Genomic DNA, 26,739 nt, shown 5'->3' with positions numbered 1-26,739 from the left:
TTTTTTTTTTTTTTTTTTTTTAACAAAAAAAGCACTGGTCATGGACCTGATTTTACTACCTTTTCTATGGCAGTTGTTAAATGAATCCATTATACTCAATGGGCTTTTTTTTTTTTTTTTTTGCCAGAAATTGGAAATAAATATTGGATGCTGGCAAAAATTGCCAGAGGTTGTGGTCACGTGACTGGTAAACATGAGCCAATTGACAAGCACCAAAAATACAATCACATGATCTTGGGAGGGATGCAATCGTCAAAACTTCAAAATTAGAGCAACCGTTTGTTAAGCAAGGACTATTGGTAGCTATAATAACAATGTTTTAATAAATAGTATATTATAAATAATATTAAATAGAATATGAATAATCAACTTTTTGCATAACCACATAGTTGGAATAGATGTTTTTGCTGGGTTACTAAATATTATTTTAATTCTTCTAATTTCTTATTTTCTTTTATAGAGATATATGGTCTCTTGGCTGTGTGTTATATGAGTTGTGTACTTTAAAGCATCCTGTAAGTAAATGTTTATACCGCCATAACTAAATATTTATTGAGATCATTTAGTGACAAGCTATTAGAATCAACATTTTGAACAGTGTAGAAAGATACCAGTTTTATAGTAGTAATATCGTGTGAGTTTCCCTTTTCAGATAGAAAGAAATACTCCATCAAAAAAGTTTCTTTAAATGTCTAAACTACCATGATTTCAGAAGAGAAATAGAAAAATTCACAACTGATAAGGCTAACAATTTCTATTAGACATAATGACTACATATGTTTTATTGAAAGAATATGCATCTTGACGTAAAATGTTAGGAACACAACTGTGCTGTGGTATTTTTGTCTTGCTCTGGGATTCTTTTAGCACTTTTTTGGCTACCATGAGAATAAAATAATGGACTTAGATGGGCTTGCCTTTTGGTAAATTATTGTTTTATTACTCCTACTGAGGAATAATATTCCTTCTGGTTCCTTACTGCATGCTGATCTTTCTCATTTATCAGCTGGAAGACTCAAATCCAGGATTCCCCCATTGGCACTTGCACAATATCTGTCCAACAACTTTCACATTGATTCTCAAATGGAAAGCCAAATGGGTCACTGAGCGCCCAGACATAAACCTCACAAAAAAGGTGCCACACTTTGAACAATCATGCCAGCAATGGACAGTCCTGAATAGGATTCGCACCTCACATGGCATCTGCCGGGATGGATAAATGGAGCATAGTATCATCCCCTCAATGTGACTGCGATCACATAGTGACCATCTGTAAACTGAGGGCATATGCTGGATCAGTATCTGATTTTTTTTTAATATAAACAATGCTGCGCTTCAGTGATTAGATGGCCTGGATATTGGTATTTGAACACTGATCTTTTTAACATTTATATTTTAGTGTATATTACTACTCTAAGTAGAATGTTAATATATATTGCTAGTCCACATATGATATACCATAAGCTAAACAAACAAACAAACAAACAAACAAACAAACAAATAAATATGAATGGGTAAGTCATTTCCAGTGTCAACCATTTGTGAAAGAATCAGTCACATGGCCTTAACATTTTAGATGTGTTTTAGTAATGGATTTTTGGGGGTATAATGTAATATAATGTAAAGTAGGACATACTTTGACTGCCGTTGCAGTACTTTTTGATAAGCAGGGTGGTAGTTCACAAATAAGGGAAGCAGACGATATCATCAGTGAGAAATAGTAGATATGAAATGATCTGATGAATTGGACAGTGCTATTAAAAGAAGACTTAAGACTATTCTGCCCTCATCTGTCCTTTATTTTAGGTAAGTACTGTTATGTATTTCTGTTTAAATCACTGTTTCAATTCAATTACAACTGAAATAAAAGTACACTATCAAACTTCCGTTGTTAAACGGGGTTGAATATTACTTCTAGACGTCTCCGGTAAAGTAAGGACACAGACACTTCATAAGAAGGCTAGACTCTAACAATTATAGGGTCAACAAATCTTGAAGAGGTTCTCTAGCGGGAAGATAATTGAGATAAAATTTTTTTCGGAAAAACCTCTTGCAGATAAAGAATTATTTGCCACCTGAGGTGAGTATCTTTTGTGGCTGAGAATTGCTTGGTCCATTCAAAACTCCTTTATCTGTTGACGGTATTTTTTTACCTCTTCTTATGTGGAAGAAGGCTCTGTTCATTATAAAACACCCTTCCCCTTATATTTGGAGGGCTGTAAGCATTCTGACTTTACAGAAGACTGTGAAAAATAACCCTTGCTTCAAGCACTGGGCCAGGATGTTAATTGAGCCCAAAATAGATGTAGTTGTGTTGTGAATCTGTTATCGGGACTTGGTTATTGTCGGATTGTTATTTTAACTTTGTTTTGTATTATACAATTATTTTACAATTTATTTTCTATATAACTCTTTGTGTGGATTGCTGGCTGACCAGGGTTATGTACGCAAGATGGGTGGCATTATAATTTCCCCAAATACACAGATAAATTCCACTTTTATTGTTACCAAATAAATTTTTTTGGTATTGCTAGTTTTCCCCAGGACAAAAACGCCAAGAGGGTATGTTTGTTTCTCCCTGCATTGAGTTAGAATAAAATAACATTTGGTACATTTACTTGAAACACCCTTGATGTAGCACAGAAATAAATAATTGCACTCCATTGTATTCCTTTCTAGATCATTGAAGCAGAATTCAGTCATACTGTTATTCACAGGAAAAAGTCATCAGCTTCATCATTAGGCAAGTGATTGTTTATATTAAAAATAAGAACATTACACTTGACCATATGTATGAAATTTGTTTTACACTGAGGTCGATTATGGAATGGCCACTTTCAAGAAATGAAGAGGTTGTAAAATAGCAAAAGCAATAGCAATAGCACTTAGATTTATATACCGCTCCACAGTGCTTTACAGCACTCCCTGAGCGGTGTACAAATATCAACATATTGCCCCCAACAATCTGGATCCTCAGAAGGATGGAAGGCTGAGTCAACCTTGTGCCAGTCAGGATCGAACTCCTGGCAGCGGGCAGAGTTAGCCTGCAATGCTGCATTCTAACTACTGCGTCACCACGGCATGCATCTTTTCGTTGAGGAAAAGGTGTCAGCAGAGATTGAGTAAATATAGAGTATAACCTGAAAGCTGTATTTTCAAGATATGCTCCGTTGTGCAAGGAAAAATCAACAGGTCCTTCTGATTTATAGGAGAGACAAGGGACACAGAAGAAACTTGGGATTGCTTTAGTCAGAGATGACTCTTCCTTCAAAAAAATTAAAATTGGATTGTAATAAAATAAATCCAAGCCTATGCTTGGTAAATAAATATTATTTTTAAAAAAAGGAAATATCCATCTGCAGTTGTTCCTGCAAGAAGTTGGTTATAATGGTGAGGTTGGAGAGAAAGAAGGAAAAAAATCCCTCTGAGCAGTTTTTCTCTTTTCATTCCACAGAGAAGTTGATTGTAATGTTCAGTATCTGTTCAGTATCTGTTGTAGTGGTTGTATCCCTTCTGTTTCTGTTCAGGGATCCTTCCCAGAAGGCAGTTGATGACAATGGCTCTACAAAGTTGGGATGGCAGGCAGAAAACCAGTTGAACCAATTTTTATATTGGGTGTTGGCAGCCTGGAACTTTCCATCCTGTATATCAGGGGTGTCAAACTCGCAACATCACGTGACGTGTCGCGACGTATCATGACTTTTTTGCCATTGCCGGCAGTGGGGTGGGCACAGTTTTGCTATGATGCTTCTGACCTGTGGGCCGGCAGTTTGACACCCTTGCTGTATATGGTCAAATCCCTGGTTGTTGTAGAAGGCTAGCCTGAGGATTAATTTGGTTCAGATAAATATTGTGCTGACACATAACTAAAGACTTCCTTAGTACTTAAAACTGAGCCATTAAACATAATGGGAATTTGATAAATTGTTGAATAGAAATGCTATATTTTTCAGGATTACCCTTCTTACTTCATATCTTATGGAAAAACATTTAATTAGAAGAGACCTGTGTATTTTGTGGTAACCAAGTGATTCCCAACTCAATATATACTGCTGATTTTCAAGGGAATAATGCTCTTTTTCAATTGCAAAGTGTAGAGATAACCTACATGTCTGTCAGTCCCTTTCTTAATATTTATTAAATGTAGAAGTAATTAACCAAACATTATTTATTATTGTTACATAAACTCCTAAAGGTCAGAAACGAAGACTCCATGATTATCGTTCTCCCAAAATCAAGATGGAAATGCTTCCTAGAAAATTAGTGTATAAAAATGAATGCTATTCTCCTTCAAGGATTCAGGATCCAATTATTAAGGTAAAAGTTACCTTTTGCTAAGGTAAGAGTTATATATTGCTAACCTAGTCATGTGTTTATGATCATTCTGGACATCCTGGACATAAACTGTTTCAACTCCCGGACATAAACTGTTTCAACTCCTTCCCTTGGGATGCTGCTACGAGGCATTGCATGCAAAAACAACTAGACATAAAGACAGTGTTTTTCCTTGTTCCATCTCTCTGCTGAATACCTAATTCCCACACCACTGTCTTACGTCTAAGTATATTTACCCATGTAGTATGGCTGTATTACTTTTATCCTACTCATCTGTTCCACTACCTTCTCTTATTGGTATCATTATTATTATTACTTTGTTGTTTTGCATGTACACTGAAAGATTAGGCACCGGAGGCAAATTCCTTGTGTGTCTCTAATCACACTTGGCCAATAAAGTATTCTATTCAAGTTCTATTAAGCCAGTGAGGGTTTAAAATTACAACAGCACTGAATGAATGGTATTTGACTGGTCCTCAAAATCACAGCCAATGCAGTGCCCCCCATGGTCACATAATCACAATTCAGATGCTTGGCAGCATGCTCACATTTATGACCGCAGGGTGTGCTTCAACTCCTTCCACCTGTCTTTCTCCCCACCATCTCTTTGCTGTTGGTCTCTCTACCCTACTTCTCTACTGCTCCACACTGCTCTGCTGACCCCTACTGCTCCCTGCTACTCCCAAGTAACCTTCACTGTATGTTTTTTCTCTCCCACTGCTCGGGAAGCCCTTGTGAGGCCAACAATGCCATCACGAAGAGTGAGGCTTGGCATACCTTATCAAGCAGCAGGAGAAAGACGATGGCAAAAATCAGCTGGGGCAGCAGTGGGGAACAGGAGTGGTGGCGTGCAGAGTAGCCAAAATGACAGAGATTGAAGTAGGGGTAAATGCAGCAAAGTAGAAGTATGAGGTCCTCACCTAAGGACGGCATGGTCCTGGCCAAATGACTGCAATTGTTGTTATAAAGCATCAGTGCTCAAATATTTAGCTGAAGGCTTAACACTTAAAGCTTAGCAAAGGATAAGATGCAGAAAAGTAATTTGCTCGTTTTGTTGTTACATTCTGCTTTGCTGAGGAGAAAAGATCATTTTTATTGATCATCTCAGTGTTTCTTTTGATCAGGACAATAGTTAGATCACACTATTTTATGTAAAATTGATTTCCATTCACTGGGCTCAGAATGAACATGTTTTAATAAAATGAATGTCACAAGGGGTAACAGTTCAGATTTAATCAATCTTCAATATTTTGGATTTGTTGTCTTTATAAATTTAATATTTTCAGCCCTTGGGTCCTGCGTTTAAAATATGTAAGAAGCCAGAGGTCATTAGAATGTGTGGACATTATGACCATTATTACGTAAAGCTGGCAAGCCTGCAAAAGAGAGCGTTAGTCCAAGATGATGATCCCTGTATTGGCCAGAGAATGGAAGAATATTATAAGCAGAAAGGACAAGAACCACCTCCGCCTCCACCTCATGGGTTGTATTTTTTTTCTTGAATATGGAAACATCTATTGATTTTTGACACGATATCCCTTTTTTCTATTTCGAGTTTTCAATGAATGTTATGTTTTTCAGGCCTTCAGAATATCTTCAGAGACGATTTAATGCTCAGCAAAACAAGTTAAAAGTAGAGAAGCAACTGGTAAGCAATTTCTATAATCAAAGAAACACAGATTGGAGCAAATAAATTTTGGAGGTCCTATTCTTTTTTACTGGTACCAACATGAAATGCTACTTTAAATGTAATAATATTTGCATTTTGATTTTTCTTTTACGTGTAATGGGCTCATAAAAATGAAAGAAGAATCTTTTCTAGACACTGCTTTTCACGTTAGTTAATTATTTTACATATCAATAGGGGCTACGGCCATCTTCTGCTGAATTTTGTCAGCTGCAGAATCAAGAAATGAAGGAAGAACAGCTCAAAGTCTGTAATAATGCTCTTCCTCAAAAAAATGAAATGAAAGAACAGGTAAGGGAGCCTGCCCAGAGCATTTGGATATGGACTGAAGAATCTATGATTGGAATAATAGACATTTCTACCTACTTATTACTTTGTCATAAAAAATATATAGAATGTCTCTACAGGTAAGTGAAATGTGCCCTATGTTATGACTTTTGTTGCCAAAAGTTGTTAAGTGGATTGCTGCAGTTGTTAGTGATACAGTTGTTAAGTGAATCTGGCATCCCCATTGACTTTGCTTGTCAGAAGGTTGCGACCCTGGAATGCTGGAACTGTCATAAATATGAGTCAGGTGCCAAGCATTTGAATTTTAATCACATGATCATGGGGATGCTGTAACAGTTGTAAATGTGAAAAATGGTCATAACTCATTTTTTTCCAGTGCCATGTAAGTGTTGTAAGTTGAGGACTACCTGTATTTTATGAAGGAGAATAAAGGCTACTGTGTTTCCCCCAAAATAAGACCCATTTTATTATGATTTGTTTTCCTCCAAAAGAGGCACCAGGTCTTATTTTCGGGGGATGTCTTACCCGCTTATCTTAGGACCGCTGCAGCCAAACCTGCCACGCCCCGACACCTGTTGCACCGCTGTCCGAGCTATTCTATAGCCGCTCGCGGCCGGACGCCATGTGGTGCATCGCGCCAGTGCCGCCCCTCGCAGCAGAATGTCACATGGTACTTCGTGCCGGTGCTGCTGCTCATGGCAGGAGGCCGCATGGTGATACGCTATATGGCATCCGGCCGCAAGCGGCTGCGAGCAGCTGCACAAGAACTCAGGCAGCGGCGTAACAGGTGTCGGGCTGTGGGAAGCCTGGCTGCAGTAGTCCTAAGGTAAGTGAGTGTAGGGCACCTGGGGCAGCTCCACCCCCCACCTCCACCCTAGCTTGATTTTTACATGTGTGCTTCACCCCAAAACTAGGGCTTATTTTGGGGATAGGACTTATATTAGGCGCATGCGTAAAAATCAAACCAGGGCTTATTTTCAGGATAGGCCTTATTTTTGGGGAAACACGGTAAACGGTCATCTGCCACAGATGCTGTAGTGCAGTGATGGCGAACCTTTTAGAGACCGAGTGCCCAAGCTGCAACCCAAAACCCACTTATGCATCGTCGAATGCCAGGTGGGTGTGGCCCATTGGCTGGGCGTGGCCCATTGGCTGGGCATGGCCCATTGGCTGGGCATGGCTGAGGTGGTAACGGCAGACTGGGTGGGACTAAAAAGTTCAACCAATCAATTCCAACTTTGCAAGATTTTTTTTTTCCCGTGAGAAGTTGAAATTTACTGATTGAACCTTTTTTTTTTTGCACACGGTAGCAGAGGCCTAAAGTGAAAAGGTTTTATAAAACCCAGCTGAAGGCCTAGGACTGGAGCGACGGCGCATGTGCCCACAGAGAGGGCTCCGAGTGCCGCCTCTGGCACCCGTGCCATAGGTTCGCCACCACTGCTGTAGTGGATACTGCATAAGCTAGAGATTAGACTAAATTACCTCTGAGGTCCCTTTTAATTCTATGATTATCTATTCCTAATTTTTCTTTCTTTAAGGATGGAGTATTCAGAATTATATTATTTAGTTTTAACCAACAGTATGGTTCAAACAGCAACTTCAATGGCTTTATAATACACTTATTTTGCTATTTTGCAATTTGACAATGGCCAGGGCAAATTGATTTGACTTGATTGGCAACTGTTTGTGATCTTTCAATATGAGAAGCTTTTGAAAATCCCTTCTTTTTCTAAGTAGCATGTCACAGCCTTAGAACTGAGGGAGAAGCCATGTGAATCGTACTAATACTGTGTTTAACTAATGTATGGGGTTTTAGTATAAAAAACTAGTAGATATATAGCATGGCCTGGGAAGATATATGGGGGAAATGTCCAGATGCAGAGATGGTGAGGAATTTCCAGGGAGCACATTTCTCAGACTGATCAGCTGCTCATGTTTCTAACTGACATCTTGTTTTGCATTCATGATTAATGTGCTAATTATAAAAGTTTTTGCAAACCTACTTTCAGGCACAGACATGCCATGATAGAACATTGCATGTATACCTGATGTCTATCCCAGAGAGTATTGCATGTTTTCCCTTGTAAGATTTTTACATTACTCTTAATAGCAATAGCACTTAGACTTATATACCACAGCACTCTCTGGGCAATTTACAATGTCAGCATATTGCCCCCAATAATCTTGCTTCTTAATTTACCGACCGCGGAAGGATGGAAGGCTAAGCCAACTTCGAACCCATCAGGATTGAACTCCTGGCAGTCAGCAGAGTCATCTTGCAATACTGCATTCTAACCACTGTCACTCCAGTGCTCCTTTAATAATAAAATTAGTTCTCTTCAAATTAACTTTTAGCCCTTATTTGGAGGGATTCCACAAAGCATCATGTTTTTGCTGTCTCCAAGAACACTTTCTGCAGAGCGATTTGGGGAAGCCACAACAGAAGATCAGAATAACTTTTTGCATTTTAATGTACCATTAGAAAAATTATAAAATCCAGAGTAAAGCAAACTTTTTGTTAGGCAACAAAATAGGATATAGGCTTTTACATTCTCAAGATCTAGTCAACAGGCAAGATGGTAAAAGTGTTTGATATCATGTCTGCATTTTTTACAGTTTAAGATGAAAGATTAAATTAGACTGTAAACATGCATTGTAGAGATACATCTCACATTAAATCCAAAATTCTTCTTACAAGAACTGTTGGGCTAGAGAAACAACCTGTTTGGTTTGGTGCTTGAGGCAGAAGGGTATTTTTATTTTTCACTTTGTTTATATGAGTTGTTGTGAGCCACCTAATATCATTTTATGAGATAGACAGCTGCATAACTCCTGTAATCAATTAAAAAGGGTTCCCCCATTTTTAAAGCATTAAAATACAGTTCATGTTCAACTTATCTTAATCCTTGGCAAAATACAGTTCCATTGTTAAGTAGAAAATTGTACAGAAACTATACAGTTATTTAATAACAAACCTGAATATAATTTGAAATGTTACAGGGATTTTAAAAATGTCATTACAAGCCAGATTACAGTGTGTTCACAGTAGAAAAATTTTAAAAACCAAGTATGTGTCCATAATATTGATATTCATTTTCTATATGTGTCCATAAAGTTGCAGTCCAATTCTTACACTTCTGGGAAGTTACTTCTCTGTGGGACTTAGTTTTGCATTAACTTGTATAATGTTAATGGATATTTTCTTCCATATTAAGAATTGTTTTGAAAGATATCTGTACAGATACATTTTATTAAAATCCAATAATGTTTTGCAGGAATACCTGAAGCAGTTATATGAAATTCGCCAACAGTACCAGAGTGAAGTAAATGAAATTCGCCTTAAAGCAGTTAAGGTTAATGTCCTTGGATCAAATAGTTACTTGATGGGCTATGGAAAGCATTGGAATCAGATGATTTGCAAAGCACTTTAGCCCAAACAACAGATCTTTCTTCAAAGGATTAAAAAAAACTTCCAAGACTAGCATAGATGCTTCAAAAACTGTCCCTGCTGTTTTGAATATACATGTGCATGCATAGACTACAATACCTCGATGGGACTGCACAAAGCAGAGTGGCTGTGCATGCACACCCATGTTGAGACAGCCAGGAACAGCTCTTGAAGCAACTGCTCAAGCCTTGCAAAATATGTGACTGTTTTAAAGCTCCAAAGAAGATTTATTCAGACTAACATATAATGCGAAATGCCTCTTTCAAATGCTCCCGATTAACATGGTATACTTACCGACTCCTTCCCAGTTCCCTCACTCTACTGTTTTATACATATACTACAGTAAGTATATGTACGACATTGGATTAATGAACACGGTCCTATAAACCTATAATACCGTAAATATACTAAATAGTAACACAATTACACTAAGCCCACAGTAATACCAATCATTGTCCACGTTGACCATTACTGGTCTTATACTTGTTTTTCTGTGATCATAAGAATCTTTAACGTGATAAATTAAAAACTTGTCTTTTGAAGTTAAATATCATTATTGTATGTTTTAATGAAATGGTAGTTATAGTATGCACTAAAAAGATTGAGAGATTCATGAAAGAAACACAAAATAATTTTTCATCTTACTTTCATATGGAGGGAGGGATCTGTATCATATTTATGGAAACTTTGTTTCTGGGTTGCGTGGGTAAACTTATCCAGCCTCCAAGTGTTCTCTGTTTCATAACCTCCCCTGCACAAAACCTCCTTTTTAAAAATGTATTTCTCAAAAGATTTTAGGACACTCCTCTAGTGTAGTAAAACGTGCCATTATAAAGGTTCCTAATATCTTAAAAGCAGTTAACAAACAATTTCCAAAGGTGATTAAGAAATCTTGTGTCCTTTTGTAGGTGCTAAACCACAGCTGGTATTATCTCATCTCCCAGAGCTTTAAACCAGGGCTTTTCAACCTTTTCACCCATTGTACCACTTTTAGGATATGGCAACATCCGAGTACCACCAGTCGCCTAGCAAGGTGTCAAAAAATTGATGACCCCCAAAAAAGGAAAAAAATGATAAAGTACAGGTAGTCCTCAACTTAGTGACTGTTTGAAGTTGCAATGGCACTGAAAAAATGCCCCCCAAGCCACAGCCGAGCAAGACACCTGCCTGCCCGCCCGGCCACGCTCTTCCTCCTGTCCAAGGTTTTCATTGTTGTGAGCAGCGGGAGTGGGGTGGGAGGTGTTTGGTTTTTATTCCCCCCGTCTGCTGGGTGGTTGCAGCAGGTTTTGGTCACTTCACATGACCCTGGGACAGTGCTGCTTTCCAGCTGATTGGTGCTTCTTCAGGGCTCAGCAGAAGCACCAGGATCAGCGCCGAGCTCCAGCTGGAGCCTGGCATTGATCCTGGCACTTCCACTGAGCCCTGACAGCCCCGAAGAAGCGCCGATCAGCTGCAAAGCGGCGCTGATCCTGGTACTTCCGCTGAGCCATGACAGCCCTGAAGAAGCACTGATCCTGGCACTTCCGCTGAGCCCTGACAGCCCTGCAGCTGCAGCCATCTCTCGCTCAGGTTTGTGCGGTGCTGCCACCGGTTCAGCTCATTCCCCTCCCCCCGCTACCACTTTTCTAGGATGGTCACGTACCACCTGCCAGGTGCCAATGTACCACAGGTGGTACCTGTACCACTGGTTGAAAAGCCCTGCTTTAAACCCACAGGAGTCCACTGTTTTGTGGTCTCCTCATGAGAAGCAAGTGTCTGGAGCACTTGTGGGTGATCCAAGTCCACTTCTTCTCCAGAGAAAAATTGTGAGGAGTCAGTCCATTCACTGACTCTTCATGCCACTGTGGTTGTCAGCTTCCCCCTCACCGGAACCATCCTCAGTTTGCCATTTCTTCCTTGGAAGTTCCAGAATTAAAGTTACTTTTCATAGTCCTAAATGTAGATTGCTTTAATGCAAATACACCACGTTTAAAAATATTATTTGGATGGAAATGCATATTCTAATGCTATTTTCTGCAATCATTTATTTCTTTTGTTATGACACTGTAAAAGTTCATGGAGACAAAAGTTTTAATGTTTATACTTAACATCCATCTGCTGAACCTAAAATGTTATGTTTATGACTATTATCTTAAAGGAAAATAAAAACATAAGGGACAAAACCTATATTGTGAAACTGGGAAAGAGTGAGGACCAGTCTGTTCCTGATACTAATTATGAAGAAAGAAATGAACCAGGCCAGGTATCAGCACTTTTGGTTTTGATACAACCTTTTCATTTGGTTCATTGTAGTGTCTTCATTAAAGGGAGGAACTCTATTTTTGTTTGACTAAAATAAAAGTACAAATAAGAGATCTTATTGCAATTTCCACCAAACATATTCGTGTTTAATCTTTCTTTTGATAGAAGAGTGCAAATTTAAGTTTTGAGTTAGCAGCTTTTTCTGTCTATCCGCCCGTCCATCCATCCATCCATCCATCCATCCATCCATCCATCCATCCATCCATCCAAGCTAAATGCAAAATGGTAGCTTACATTTGGAACTATTTATCTAAAATATTGCATGTGGCATATCCTGGGATAACTTGAATATACAAATCTACATCAAAATTAACACAGATTAACAAGTCTAACAGACTCAGAAATAATTGTTAAAAAAGCGGTGGTTGAAAACAAACCCCTTCCATCTACAGCAAATTAATTGGAAATCTACTAGAATAGTGTTGTGTCTTTCTGAGCGAGGGGTGACCTTGGAGCCTGTCTAGGGCTTTGAACACGTGGCCTGATGACCTGATGCCATAAGACTGGGCAGGCTAAGGCTGGATTCTTTTTTCCCCTACTTTTGAGGTTGGAGATTAAAGAGTAAAATTAATCTCTTAATCCTTGTAGATTAAGCTTGTTTGTTTAATCAAACTTGCTTGTTGAAGCCTTTCAAAATGTTGGGGGGAAGAGTTCAGGTTTTTGGGGTTGCTGTGGGTTGATGAAGCCACCGCGAAGCCAAAGGCACATATTTTATCCCTTAAACATCTGATCACCTGAAACAAGTTTCAAAAATATAAACTCTTGTGTGGGAGGTTTCTGGTGCGATGCGTGTAATATTAGGCCATTACATCTATCACACTGCCCATTCTTGTAGTAGTAAATCCTGATTTATGCTCTATCACCCTGGACTAAAGTATTTTTAAATGATTCTGTAGAACAGTTTAGCATTCATAAAAGATCCCTTCTGCCCCCCAACTATGGGTCTCATTATTGTTTTTAGTTGCCTATTAATGTATCTTTTTAGTGCAAATAGTGATGCACAATTTGCTTTTTTTCCTCTCCTCTCCCTAGGACATGGAACAAAACCTGAAACAAATTGGTCTACAGAGATGGCAGGAGAAGAACAATCCAGAAGTACAACAGAAAGCAAAGGTTCAGTTTATATGTATATCTTATCTATATATAATAATAATGTCACCTTTGTATTATATCATTTCAACTGGAATATTAGTATCAGTATCTCTAAACTTAAAAGAATGAAGAATAAGGGGTCTTTTTCTTTCATTTTGCTATAATGGACATCTCAGCAAAATAAAGGAGAGAAATCCCTTGTTCTTTGTCCCTTTTACTTAATTGACGTCTTCCCTCTTGCTCAGAGGGAAAAAAGTGATTGTGCATTTTTATGCTGCTACATTCAATAGCACAAGAGGGATAATCATCTCTCTCTCTCTCTTCTCTCTCTCTCTCTCTCTCTGCACTAACTTATATTCTAGCTATGAATTTTCTATGGCAGCTGTTACATATTTTTGCATTTTATTTTTCAGGGAGGTATAAAGTTTCAGATTGATCTAATAGATGATGCAGCATAACTATGAGCCAGATGCCAAGCATCTGAATTTTGATCACACATGATCATGGAAATGCTGCAAAACTGTAACTGCGAAAACAATCATAAGTCTCATATTTCAGTGCCGTTGTAACTTTGAACGGTCACTAAACAAACTCTTGTAAGTCAAAGACTACCTGTATTTGCAATTAATGAATTTTCTATGGCAGCTGTTACATATTTTTGCATTTTATTTTTCAGAGAGGGGTAAAGTTTCAGATTGATCTAACAGACGATGCAGCAGATGAGAAAAACATCCCGGAAGAAAATGAGGTATAATTCTGGACCATAGTTATGCAGGTAGTCCTCGACTTATGACCACAATTGAGCCCGGAATTTCTATTGTTAAGTGAGACATTTGTTAAGTGAGTTTCAGCCCATCTTAGACTAGAATATCTTTATTGTCACTGTGTAACTCACAACGAAATTAAGTAATTTTGAAATTAATTTTACGAGCTTTCTTGCCGCAGTTGTTAATTTATTCATTCATTGAAGTTATTTGCTGCCCATCTCACCACAAAGCAACTTTGGATGGCTTATAACATCAAAAGCAATAAAACTATAACAATGAGAAAACAAAATTATAATTAAAAGAATACAAAATTATAATTAAAAGATGGGAGGAGAAGGACACAAGATGTGCGGGGGGGACGTGGGATCTATTGTTAGTCTATATTCATCTTGTCATCTTTCAGTATGAACTACCTTTTCCTTTTTTAGTCTAGGTTGGTGCAGTGCCTTATTAGTTACTTTGGAACCTCATGGAGAACATTCACAGAATATTTTAAAAAACCCACAAACATACAATAAAATAAAGTATTACTACACAAACCTCTTTAGTTACTCCATATGATACCATAAGTTAGGATAAATAGAGCATCTGTCACACAGAAAATGTGTAGATTGGCACATATAAAATCCTGAGTCAGGTTATGATTTCTGTCTTTCTAAAAGAGATTATCAAATGATTGACAGAAAATATGTCATTCCCTCTATGAAATGTCTTCTCGTTAAAATTTGAAGAGAGATTATGTGCTATTTAAGTGAAAAGTCTCATTGAAAAGCATATAATAGATGATATTCAATAATTCAATTTGTCTGGTTCTGATATTGCAGTGCTTTTGCTTCAAAAAAAAAAAGAACGTAAGTTAATTTTTCAAAACTGACTTTTTGTGTGTTGGATTTCAGCAGCATGATAAACTTAATGAAACACTGACTTTTGAACATGGAGAAAACCTTAAGAAAAAACTGGCAAACTATGAGGAAGAATTACGGCACTGGAAGATGGGTATGCTTCTTGAAATCATTAACATTGTTACCTGTCAGATAAAATCACTGGGATCTACTCACAGTTAGATTCCGGCTATGCTGGTTTTCAGTACATGACTGGGGCCCAGTCTTATTTGATTATTTGGGCTTGGTTTGCTTGTTCGTTTGAGAACATTTATATAGCTGCCTATTCGCTCACAGCGATTCTAGGCAGCTAACAAACAGTAAAAAAAATATAAACTAAAACAAAAATAAAAAAGATAAAAAACAATAATCCCCCATCCTAGTTCCTGAGGAAGAGGACAGGATCCTTGGGGTATTGCATCTTTCCATCTATATGTTAGATCCATGTCCCTCCTAGTACAGTGATGGCGAACCTTTTAGAGACCGAGTGCCCAAACTGCAACCCAAAACCCACTTATGCATCGTCGGGTGCCGGGTGGGTGTGGCCCATTGGCTGGGTGTGGCTAATTGGGGGGGGCGTGGCCCATTGGGTGGGCGTGGCTGCGGTGGTAACGGCAGACTGGGTGGGACTAAAAAGTTCAATCAATCCATTCCAACTTTGCAAGATCTTTTTTTTCCCCGCAAGAAGTTGAAATTGACTGATTGAACCTTTTTTTTTTTTTTTTTGCACAGGGTGGCAGAGGCCTAAAGCGAAAAGGTTTTATAAAACCCAGCTGAAGGCCTAGGACTGGGGCGACGGCACGTGTGCCCACAGAGAGGGCTCTAAGTGCCGCCTCTGGCACCCGTGCCATAGGTTCGCCACCACTGTCCTAGTAGGTCCTAGCTACCCAGGAAGTTTTATGTAGCTGGTTTCAAGCAGTGGCAAATAGGTCTTTGCAGGAGGGTGTGATTCCTCCGGCCTTGAAGGATGCTGTGGTCTGTCTGTTCCTTAAGAAGCCATTGCTGGACCCAGCTGTATTGGACGGTTTTCTGGGGAGGGTTGCTGGGAAGGAGATTGGCCTGGTGGTTACCTTAAAAGCCCTGCATTCCGTGGCACCAGGTTACTTGTGGGATTGCCTGTACCTGACGGTTTCTGCCTCCATTCCTATGTTTTGGGTTCCCTTAGTGAAGAAAAAAAAAGTCATCTAACACAGAGGCCCCCAACCTTTTGAGCACCAGGGACCAGTTCCGTGGAGAGAAGTTTTTCCATGGACCGGAGGGGGTTTGGTTTTGTGTACTGGCTGCATCCCGCGGATGGGTCTTCGCTTGTTTGCGCGGACTGGTTGCTGGCATGGCGCGGCCCGGTTCCAGTCCATGGGCCGGGGGTTGGGGACCCCTGATGTAATAGATCTTAGAAAGTATGCTTTGTCTATCATGATGCCTGTCCTTTGGAACAACTCCCCCTCTAGACTCGAGCTAGGGAGAATCCTAATTTTACTTGGCTTTTGGAAGGTTATGAAGACCTGGCTCTTTCCTCAGGCACTAAGGCTCAGATGTTAATTTATTGAAGTTTGGTGTATATAGGCCGTAGGGCAGTGATGGCGAACCTATGGCACACGTGCCAGAGGCGGCACTCAGAGCCCTCTCTGTTGGCATGTGCGCCACAGCCTCCAGCAGCAGGTCCATCAGGCCGCCGCCGCCGCCCGGAGCAGGAGCCCCGCCCAGCACAAAGGAGGCAAAGCGGCCGACTAGCAAGCTTGAGTAGAGGTGGTAGAGCAGAGGTCACCAACCATTGGTGATTGGTGGACTGGAAGAAAAGAGAGGGGGAAACATTTTACATGTGTGCATGCGCACATGGGGCCGCGAGCATGTATGCGCTGCAAATGGGGCAGGGCCAGTGCCCCTGTTCTTGCGTGGTGCAGCACCTTGTATCTGCACCCCGCAGCGCGGTGGTGGCCATTTTTGCGCCTTGCAGCATGGTGGCCAATTTTTGCGCCCCTGGTTTTTGCGTGCCAGAGGTGGCACTCAGAGGTGCCTCCCTGCCCCCCCCCCGAGGGCACTACAATGCTGATGAGGCCCTGGCACTTTGTGATAAATAAATGGGTTTTGTGTTGCGGTTTAGGCACTCGGTCTCTAAAAGATTCGCCATCACTGCTGTAGGGGAAACTGTTATTTTTTTATAGGGGCTGCAACTTAGGTTTTGTTTGTGTTTCTAATAGTAATTTCTGTTAGTCTTGCTAGCCAGTTTCTTTGGACAGATGGACAGATGTAGACATTTCATTAATCTGTCAGTCAATAATCATGTTCTTGTTATTAAATAGTTGCATTTCTCCATATCAAATCTCTGTTTTTTAATAAATATACATTTTTGAGAACGCTCACTTTCCTGTTGTAGAATGTCCACTTCTATGTTGGTCATACAGGAACTGCAATCTGCATCTGATAATGTTTTGAGAAATTTAATACTGATTATTTAGCCCATAACAGTAATGGCTTTTAAACAAAAATTTATCGTAAGACTTCTGGCTCAGGAATTCTGGGAGTTGAAGTCCACGAGTCATAAAAGAGCCAAGGTTGCCTACCCCTGTCCTAGATGAAATACAGGTAATCCTCGACTTATGACCACAATTGAGCGTGTTTATGTTGCTAAGTGGGACATTTGCTAAGTGAGTTTTGCTCCATTTTACGACCTTTCTTGCCACAGCTGTTAAGTGAATCGCTGCAGTTGTTAAGTTAATAATACAGTTGTTAAATGAATCCGGCTTCGCCCTGGACTCTGCTTGTCAGAAGGTCACAAAAGGTGATCACATGACCCCAGGACACGGCAACCATTATAAAAGTGAGTCAGTTGCTAACAGGCTGAATTTTGATCATGTGACCGTGGGATGCTGCAACGGTCATAAATGTGAAAAACGGTCATCAGTCACTTTTAGTGCCATTATAATTTTGAATGGCCATTAAACGAACTGTTGTAAGTCAAGGATTACCTGTAGATAATTGCATGAATCAGCTATAATTAACATTAATATTATATCCTTTCAGACAAAATAATAAAGATTTTTCTCCTTAGAAGCTGACAATGAAGATGCGATAAATGACAGAAAACACTGGCAAATCTCAACTCCACAGACACTATTGAATCACTTAGAAAATGTAGATACCACATCTGTATGGAATACTATGGATGAAGGTGACCTTTAAGAAATATTTTGCTTTGTTTTAAATAAAATTTGTTTGTTATATCTTCAGAAATGAAATGCAGTGGACTTTAGGTTTCCATTCTGATCTGAACTATTATTTCAGTAGTTTTCAAGTTATAAGAGTTGTGGTGGCACAGTATTGCAGGCTAACTCTGCCGACTGCCAGCAGCTTGATCCTGATAGGGCTCAAGGTTGACTCAGCATTCCATCCTTCTGAGTAAAATGAGGAGCCAGATTGTTGAGGGCAATATAGACTCTAGAAAGAGTACAGAGAAGAGCAACAAAGATGATTAGGGGACTGGAGGCTAAAACATATAAAGGAACGGTTGCAGGAATTGGGTATCTCTAATTTAATGAAGAGAAGGACGAGGGGGGACATGATAGCAGTGTTCCAATATCTCAGGGGTTGCCACAAAGAAGAGGGAGTCAAGCTGTTTTCCAAAGCCCCTGAAGGCAGGACAAGAAGCAACGGGTGGAAACTAACCAAGGAGAGAAGCAACCTAGAACTAAGGAGAAACTTCCTGACAGTTAGAACAATTAACCAATGGAATAACCTGCCTCCAGAAGTGGTGAATGCTCCAACACTGGAAGTTTTTAAGAAGAGACTGGACAGCCATTTGTCTCAAATGGTATATAGGGTTTCCTGCCTGAGCAGGGGGTTGGACTAGATGACCTCCAAGGTCCCTTCCAACTTTATTGTTATTGTTGTTATTATTATTATTCTGATTCTGTAAACTGCTCAGAGAGTAAAGCACTGTGAAGCGGTATATAAGTCTTAAGTGCTTTTCTGTAAAGTAAGGCATCCTTTAAAAAAGATATTGACAATATGTTCATTGAGTCTCCTGATTATTCCCAACTCAATATGTTTGCTTTTTTAATTCTATTGCTTCAAATATATAATCCAAAAAAATATAAAACAATATTTTATTACATCACATTCTGCCCACTTTATAGTCAGACTAAAGCACAAAAGCAGACAATACGTCTAATAATGATACAAACTAATTTAGGAAAAAATAGTTTGATAATAGCTGTGATAGAGTACCCATGAGAACAAGCGTAGAAGTATGAAATTTGTCACTCAGTGATAAAAAGTATCCTTTTCTCACTGGCAAAGAGGAGAAATAAAACAATTTTATCTACCTCCTACTTTTCCATGGGCACCTTTGCTCTCCCAAACGTCCGTTACAAAGATTTGTGGAATTCGGTCGAACAATATGGAAAGGATGACTAAGAGCTCCAATGAGAGAGAAAGTTATTACAAATTGTTCCTCCAGGCAGAATATTTCTATGATTGAAATAGAATTTATAGTATTTCAGCATTCTAGATAGAACTCCTCTTTGAGAGTCCTGCTCCTGGTGCAAGGAGACACTGAATCCGGTCCAGGGCACAACAATTCTGTATAACACAAAATGGCTGACGTCAGTAGTACTTCTGTCTCCAGTGTTGCTGTGCATTATTCTACACATGGCTTCTTGAAATTATTGATGTGGTTCTGCACAGCCTAGAATAATTGGTTTTGTCTCATCAACAAATTAATGTTCAAATAATAATAATAATAATAATAATAATAATAATAATAATAATAATAATAATAATAATAATAATAATAATAAAGTTGGAACCCCGGTACCTCCAGTAGATCAGGTTGGGGGACGAGTCCGTCCTTTGGGATATGGTAAAGCCTGTTTACCGACAGGTCAGAGAAGAATTTTTGAAGGTCACAACCTCGTAAGTGGCGAAGACCTCCGTCCAACAAGGTGACCAATTAACAAGATTGACAGTCCTCCAAAGAGGAATCAAGATCCAACGAAGAGAGGAACGTTAGTTTCCATCCCTTGCTTCTTGTCCTGCCTTCAGGCGCTTTGGAGAATAGCTTGACTCCCTCTTCTTTGTGGCAGCCCCTGAGATATGGGAACACTGCTATCATGTCCCCCCTCGTCCTTCTCTTCATTAAACTAGACATACCCAATTCCAGCAACTGTTCCTCATATGTTTTAGCCTCCAGTCCCCTAATCATCTTTGTTGCTCTTCTCTGTACTTTTTCTAGAGTCTCAACATTAAGCAGGTCACCATGTGAGCAGGCTCAGTTTTATGTCTGTTTTTACAATGGTCATAAAGCAAATCACTGTAGCCTTTAAAGTGAAGTAAACCACTTGATTGTTAAGCAGATTCAGCAAAATATTGCAAATTAGTCAGATGACTGTGGGACACAGCAACCCGTCATAAATACAAGCTGGTTGCCAAGCATCCGAAATGCGATCATGTGACCATAAGGGGAGGTTATGACAGTTATAACTTCAAGGTTGGATCATAAGTAATTTTGAATCTGTCATCTGGACTGCATTTCCTACACGAAGGACTTTTGGCAAGGATGGGCTGCACCTCACAAAAATAGGGGAAAATATACTCAGAAAAAGACTGGCCCAACTCATCAGGAGGGCTTTAAACTAAAATTGAGGGGGAAGGGTGGCCAATCTTCAGAATCTCTAGAACCCAAAACCAATCATAACATAAGTGATCAATTGTTAAGTTAGGACAGGTAATTTTGATTGGAGGATAATTCAGTAATTTCCAGGATTGAAAAAAGGGAGAGAAGGGAGAAAAATGGAAATGGATCACAAAGAGGATCAAATCTATATTAATATTTTTATCAAAATACAGGTGGTCCTTGACTTATGACCACAACTGAGCTCAAAATTTCCATTGCTAAGACAGTTGCTAAGTGAATTCTACCCCATTTTTATGACCATACTTCTCACAATTTTAAAGTAATTCACTGCAGTTAAGTTAGTAACATGGTTGTGAGGTGAATCTGGCTACCCCGTTGACTTTGCTTGTGATCACGTGACACTGGAACACTGCAACCATCATAAATATATGCCAGTTGCTAAGTGTCCAAATTTTTATCACATGACCACAGGGATGCTGTAATGATTGTAAGTGTGAAAATCGTCGTAAGTATCTTTTTTCAGTGTCATATACCTGTCAAGGATTACCTGTATAAGGAAGATAACATTTTTTCCCCTCAGCTGGCCAGGTAAATGAAATACAATCTGAGTTCCCTGAAATTAGGAAAAAATGGAGCCCAAGATTACCAAGTACTCTAATGAACATGTTAGCAGAAGCAGAATGTACCAGTGACACCTTGTGCCAAACTGAAGAACATAGTAAGTTGTTTTTTGCATCTTTTATTATTTGAAGTTAATGTTGAATTTTTATTTAACAATTAGTGCAATAAATGATATATCTGCATAACAGGTTGAACTAGACGAGGGGTAGGCAACCTTGGCTCTTTTATGACTCGTGGGACTTCAACTCCCAGAATTCCTGAACCAGCATGGCTGGCTCAGGAATTCTGGGAGTTGAAGTCCACGAGTCATAAAAGAGCCAAGGTTGCCTACCCCTGCATTAGACTAAAACTAGAGTGGCATCTAAGATTTGTATCCACTGGTGTCCGCATACAGGTGGAAAAGTGGAATAGATATTTCTTCCATTATTTCCTCACTTCCCCAATTTCTGCTGCAGTGTCCTAGGCTGGCGGATTATGTAGAATATATTTGGAATATTCCAAGAAGGAAAGAGGAAGGTTGTGCACAGGGAAGTAAATGTGCCTAACCCTCATCCTAAGAGAGATTATTCTAAGAGGATAAGAGGAATAAATATAAAGAATTAAATTAATAAAAAATATGACAGGAATATATCTAAATACTGTAAAAGTAATTTCTAAATGTTATGTGCATGCAAAGATTATAAAAGTCACCTTAATAAAAATGAAATCAAAATCATTTGCCTGCTTGTAAGCAACAAGGTACCGTAAATGATAATGTTACGAAGTATAACAATAATATACCCCACATTAATTACAATGATGATGTAACTTTAAACCAGCAATATTTACTTGAGTTTTTACATGAGGCGGCAGCCTTATTTTCTTATATATTTTTGCATTCTATTAGAATGATCAATTCTTCATAATGGGATTTTTTTTATATATGCAAGAGAGTGAATCACCAATCATTAGGCCATATCATTAACTTACTTAAAAACATTCATCTTTTAGAGAAAAGATATTTTGTTGATAACATCCTTTTAATTTTTCATCTCACTTTTTCTGGGAGTTAAGTTCCATGGAAGCTATTGATGCTTGTTTCTAAGTAGTTAGATAGTCATACTAAATGGAATAAATGGACGAATCACTAAAACTGGTTAGGAATTTCAGACTCTTATGTAACCAATGAGCAACACAGTCACTTTCACAATTTTTTGGAGATAGCAAGTGACAGAAAATAGAAGCTAATGTGTATACTGTGTTGACAAACAATTTTAATAGCTTACTAAATACAGCTTAGATAGATGTTGAAACATTAACTCAAGTATGAATATATCAAATATTTTCCCAAGAGTTAAAAGCTAAGACCTTTTGTTTAGGAACAACAAGTTTCAATTAAGACTGAGCAGAGTCAGTCCTGACAGGTCAGCAATGGAAATATTACATTCAAAGTTAAAGATAAAACTGCCAATTTACACAAAAATTGGATTCACTTGTCAACTTAAGCCATGTTTGGTTTTAAGTGTATTGTGTGAGCTGTGCCACTTTAGTTTGTAAATTATATAAGCCATGATTTATTGTTTAGTCAGTTGTGGGATATTCAACAAATCAAATTTAAGCACATAATACTTTAGCAAAGCAAGAATCAGATGAAATAAGGAGTACATTTACATAAAATTAGTATAGACTTGTGAATATGAAAGCAGCCCTCCATCCTACTCTATAGAACTTTTATTTTTAATACAATATATTTTTGGTATTAGTTTAAGCTATCTTGGTACATTTCATGAAATGGTAATGAAACTTGGTATATGAAATCACTATGAAATGAAAATACTATTCTTTCAGAAGAAACAATAAATCAGGGGATTCCAGAATCTATTAAAGATGCTCCAGGAGTTAATTTGGCTGCTAACCCAGATGAAAGTAAAGTTGATCCAAGATCAGATGATGAAGATACGTAAGTTATTACAACAGCTGGATGTATAACTTGACCCTTTGAAAAACTGTTCATACAATCTTTTGTTCAGCACACATTTTTTAACTAACAGCCTAGATTTTAATACCTGTACAAGTATACAAAAGCTGAGAATGACAATCATGTCAAATACATGTATTGAAACAAAACAATAAATTAAAATACTGCCAATCAGAAACAAGTTTGCTCTGCATATCTAAAAAGTAATGGAAAGAGTCTATCAGCCCACTCACAGCTGAACTCATGAATAAATTGATGATTGAATCAATAGATAGGTGATTAGTAAGCTGTTGTGATGGGTTAAATGTTGCAGTTATCTAATCAATTCCCAACTGCAGCATTCAAAATTAATTGTATGAATGGGCTTATAAAACAGTACACTGCACATAGATAATTCATCTAGATAATAAATTCCACTAACGTAACAAGGAGCTTGCATGCCTATCGTTGAGTTTTTATTAGCTGGCTGGAATTGTGTGGAACTATGAATTTGCATAACTAAAGGCCCTCACAGTGACACTGTATCACTCTAGTTTTCTATTTACAATGGATTCAAATATATACACCAATAATAGACTGCTATAGAGATGTGATATTGTTTATTTAATGGATCTATGAGAGCATGTCTTTGTATAAATATCATTTTGACACTTCTGCCCAAATCATAATCCTTTCAGATTCTGCATACAATAAAGCCTGTTATATAGATGTTATGTACTAGATGTACCATCTAGTACTCAGAAGTGCTACCTTCTTTGTAAACATAGCATTTTGATAATTTAATAAAAACAGAACACTATTTTTTTGTCTTGTCCAGAAACTTTGAAGAATCTGAAGATGAACTGAGAGATGAGCTAGTGGAATCTTTAGAAAATGTGGTAACATCTCTAGAGGAGGAAATTTCAAGAAGTCCAGTTGAATCGGCAAACATGGAACAACAAAAACAATTTACAGACGATAGCAAACTTAGCAAATCTAATGACAGTTTGGAAAATAATAATGACTTGGCTGGAGAAAAACAAAGTGCAATCAGTTAACACATTCTTGGGTAATAAATACTTAAGAATTAATAATAACCAATTGTATACATGTTAAGACCAGAGTTTAGAAAGTGGGTGCTTAATATTTTCGTTATAAATTTTACACAGTAGCCTAGTATATCAAAGTAAAAATCTCTAGAGCTGGAATTCTTCTCTCTTGGTTTGTATATATCTCTTTGCTATTAATAAACTGTCAGTGTAGAGATACTTTCAAGGATGCACCTCAATAACCAAATTTATAACACCAATAAATATAGAGCTTTACTACTCATCACCATGTTTCATTTTTTTGGATGAAAACAGATCTTAACTTAATCTAGATCTAATTCTCAATAAAATGGTAAACCTGGATCTGGGCTGGACTAATTCTTTTGTTGGTGAGGGAGCTTAAGTATTTGAATTCTCCAATGGAGGAAATATATCTCAGTATGACAGCAAAAGTTAAGATTATTTTAACCTAACTTCGTTGAATGTACTAATTTTATGAGTGGGGAATTCAGTTCTATATTGCCTCAGCAATCCTTTAAAAAAAACAAATTCATATGTAAATTGATTTTTCTGAGGTCATTATCATATATGTTATCTGACAACTTCAGATAATGTACAATTTGGATGGTTTCAAAGGACACATTTTTCAATAAACATTATTTTGACTGTTGATCTGTAATGAAGTTTTAGGCATTCAATCTTGGATGAATTATTTAGAATAGATTATGGAAAGAATTAAAATGATGAAATAGATTTAAGCCTTTATACAATTAATTCATTAAAAATATATGTTCAATGCTATTATGACAAGAATTAGGTAATCACTATTGAACATTGGATATTTTGTGATAATTTTGGGAAGATTAAGTGGAACCTTAAATACTATGACATTATAAAATAAAAATCTGTCAAAGAAATGTGCTGTATCAGGATATCTTCAGTATTTAAAGATTAAAATCTTTATTGCACTATAGAAATGTAGAACATGTATAATTTGTAGTGCCATAATAACTCAAGTATGTCATATATTTACAAGCAAAATAATTTATTTAAATAGCTGCTCTACAGACAATAGGAATGTTTTCTCAAATTCTTGATCAGCAAACCTCTTCACAGATTCACGAGCACTTTGTCTGATCTGCAGCTTTTTGGCAGGAGATAATGAAAAGATATGAGCCATAGAGTCTGCATAGCCATCTTCATCTTCTGCTAGAAATCCAGTAGCATTTCTTTCATACGGTACCACAATATCTAATTTGGGGCCTCCAGAATTGTGAGCAAGAATAATTGTGCCAGCTGCCATACATTCAACAATTCCTATAAAAGACATAGAACAGATTGCTGTTAATACTGTGGTTCTTTCATTCTTTCTTAATCTTTATTGCAACTTTGCATAGAAAGAAAAGGCACAATTTAGACTCTTATCTTTTCTGATTTTAAAGTAGCACATATCCCTCTTGCACCAGAAAAGTGGTGCAAATTTGAAAACAGCCAGGTAAAGAATGCTTTCTAAAAAGTAGTCATCAGAGTACATTTCTGTTTGTCCTAAGATTCAAGTCCTGATCCTGCAGTCACAAAATCCAAGTAATTTACTTAGAGGAAATTTAAAGACATGGTCTCCTTGACTGGCAGCTCTTGCTTCAACAGTAAGGGGAGACCATGGGCAAAAGAAGCTTTATCCAGCTTTGGCTGGTGCAACATTTACAGTCCTATCTGAAGACCAATGCCTTGGCAACAGTAACTCCAGCACTCTGTACCAGGCTACCTTTGAAGACAACACAGAAGCTACAAGAGATACAGAATGTACTGTAGTGTCTAGATTGAGTCAGTAGAAGAACTTGGTAGGGCAGAGTAACACTATTTTGAGGCCCTACTATTGGTTGCTAATAAGCCTGAGTTCAATTCGAATGTACTGGATGTACTCTTATATGAACATTGTGTTCATATACTGAACTGATGTAATATTGGTTACTTCTCAGTTTGCACAATTGGGGCAGGCTATAGATACTATTAAATAAATGTCAGAGAAATATTCAATATGTTGCAGCATACTAGTATACCTCTCCTATCAAATATTTCCCTGTTATGGGTTTCTGGAACAATTGCCTCTTACTTGTTGATCTTTATGTCTTATTTAAAATTCCTAAGTATTCAGTTTCAGTATTTAAGAGAGCTGACAATTTGGCCATGAATATCAAAAATATTAAACAAATTTCAGAGTTAATCATGTATAATGTTTATGACATTATGTGAATCATAACAAGTATTATTCGCTACTTTTTAGGACTATGAGTAAAGAGAGAAAACCTGAGATAATCACATAAAATCTTGATGAGAATACAGTATCTGGTTATTAATAGCAAGTATTCATGGCAGTTTATATACAAGGACCATTCTAGGTCAGGCAGTATAGTGAATCACCATGCCAATTTGAGGTAATAATGCCACTTTTTGATCTGAAAATGCAAATTAAATCTTAATTACACAATCTATTTTACTGACTGAAATTTTCTAAGAAGCAGTTTATAGAACATACACAAAAATACCTACCAATTCCAAAATGTTCATTCCACATGGTGTGAAGTCCAATAGTTGCATCAGCCAGATGCCTCTTTAGTTCTTCGAATGGAATATTAATTTTGAATTCCACCTTTTTTTCAATGCCTAACTCTAGACAGAGCTTCTTAAGTTCATTTACACGC

At 37.9% G+C, this 26,739-nt stretch overlaps 2 protein-coding genes across 2 annotated transcripts in view; one reads left to right on the top strand and one right to left on the bottom strand.

The window, feature by feature from the left end:
- The window catches only part of LOC107289871 (serine/threonine-protein kinase Nek5), a 31,933-nt gene extending 7,280 nt beyond the window's left edge, over positions 1-24,653 (top strand). The window contains exons 7-22 of the mRNA XM_029284632.1: positions 461-515; positions 2,057-2,080; positions 2,680-2,744; positions 4,197-4,317; positions 5,622-5,818; positions 5,917-5,983; positions 6,200-6,313; positions 9,586-9,669; positions 11,896-12,000; positions 13,092-13,172; positions 13,828-13,899; positions 14,815-14,914; positions 17,849-17,968; positions 21,012-21,149; positions 22,880-22,991; positions 23,827-24,653. Of these exons, the coding sequence (XP_029140465.1) occupies positions 461-515; positions 2,057-2,080; positions 2,680-2,744; positions 4,197-4,317; positions 5,622-5,818; positions 5,917-5,983; positions 6,200-6,313; positions 9,586-9,669; positions 11,896-12,000; positions 13,092-13,172; positions 13,828-13,899; positions 14,815-14,914; positions 17,849-17,968; positions 21,012-21,149; positions 22,880-22,991; positions 23,827-24,046 (1,675 nt within the window). The 3' untranslated portion in view covers positions 24,047-24,653. The remainder of the gene's footprint in view (positions 1-460; positions 516-2,056; positions 2,081-2,679; positions 2,745-4,196; positions 4,318-5,621; positions 5,819-5,916; positions 5,984-6,199; positions 6,314-9,585; positions 9,670-11,895; positions 12,001-13,091; positions 13,173-13,827; positions 13,900-14,814; positions 14,915-17,848; positions 17,969-21,011; positions 21,150-22,879; positions 22,992-23,826) is intronic.
- A 302-nt stretch (positions 24,654-24,955) lies between these two features.
- On the bottom strand, positions 24,956-26,735 carry LOC107289869 (GDP-Man:Man(3)GlcNAc(2)-PP-Dol alpha-1,2-mannosyltransferase-like; the record flags this gene model as incomplete). The annotated part of the gene is made up of 2 exons (XM_015818693.1): positions 24,956-25,354; positions 26,588-26,735. Coding segments are annotated over 2 exons (420 nt in total), but the record flags the coding sequence as incomplete, so codon positions are not given.
- Positions 26,736-26,739: the final 4 nt, after the last annotated feature.

The sequence above is a fragment of the Protobothrops mucrosquamatus genome, unplaced genomic scaffold (genome assembly GCF_001527695.2).
Source record: "Protobothrops mucrosquamatus isolate PMUCROS unplaced genomic scaffold, P.Mucros_1.0 scaffold778, whole genome shotgun sequence".
Classification (NCBI taxonomy): Eukaryota; Metazoa; Chordata; class Lepidosauria; order Squamata; family Viperidae; genus Protobothrops; species Protobothrops mucrosquamatus.
Note: the sequence above shows the minus strand (reverse complement) of the source record. Positions and strands in the feature narration are given on the sequence as shown.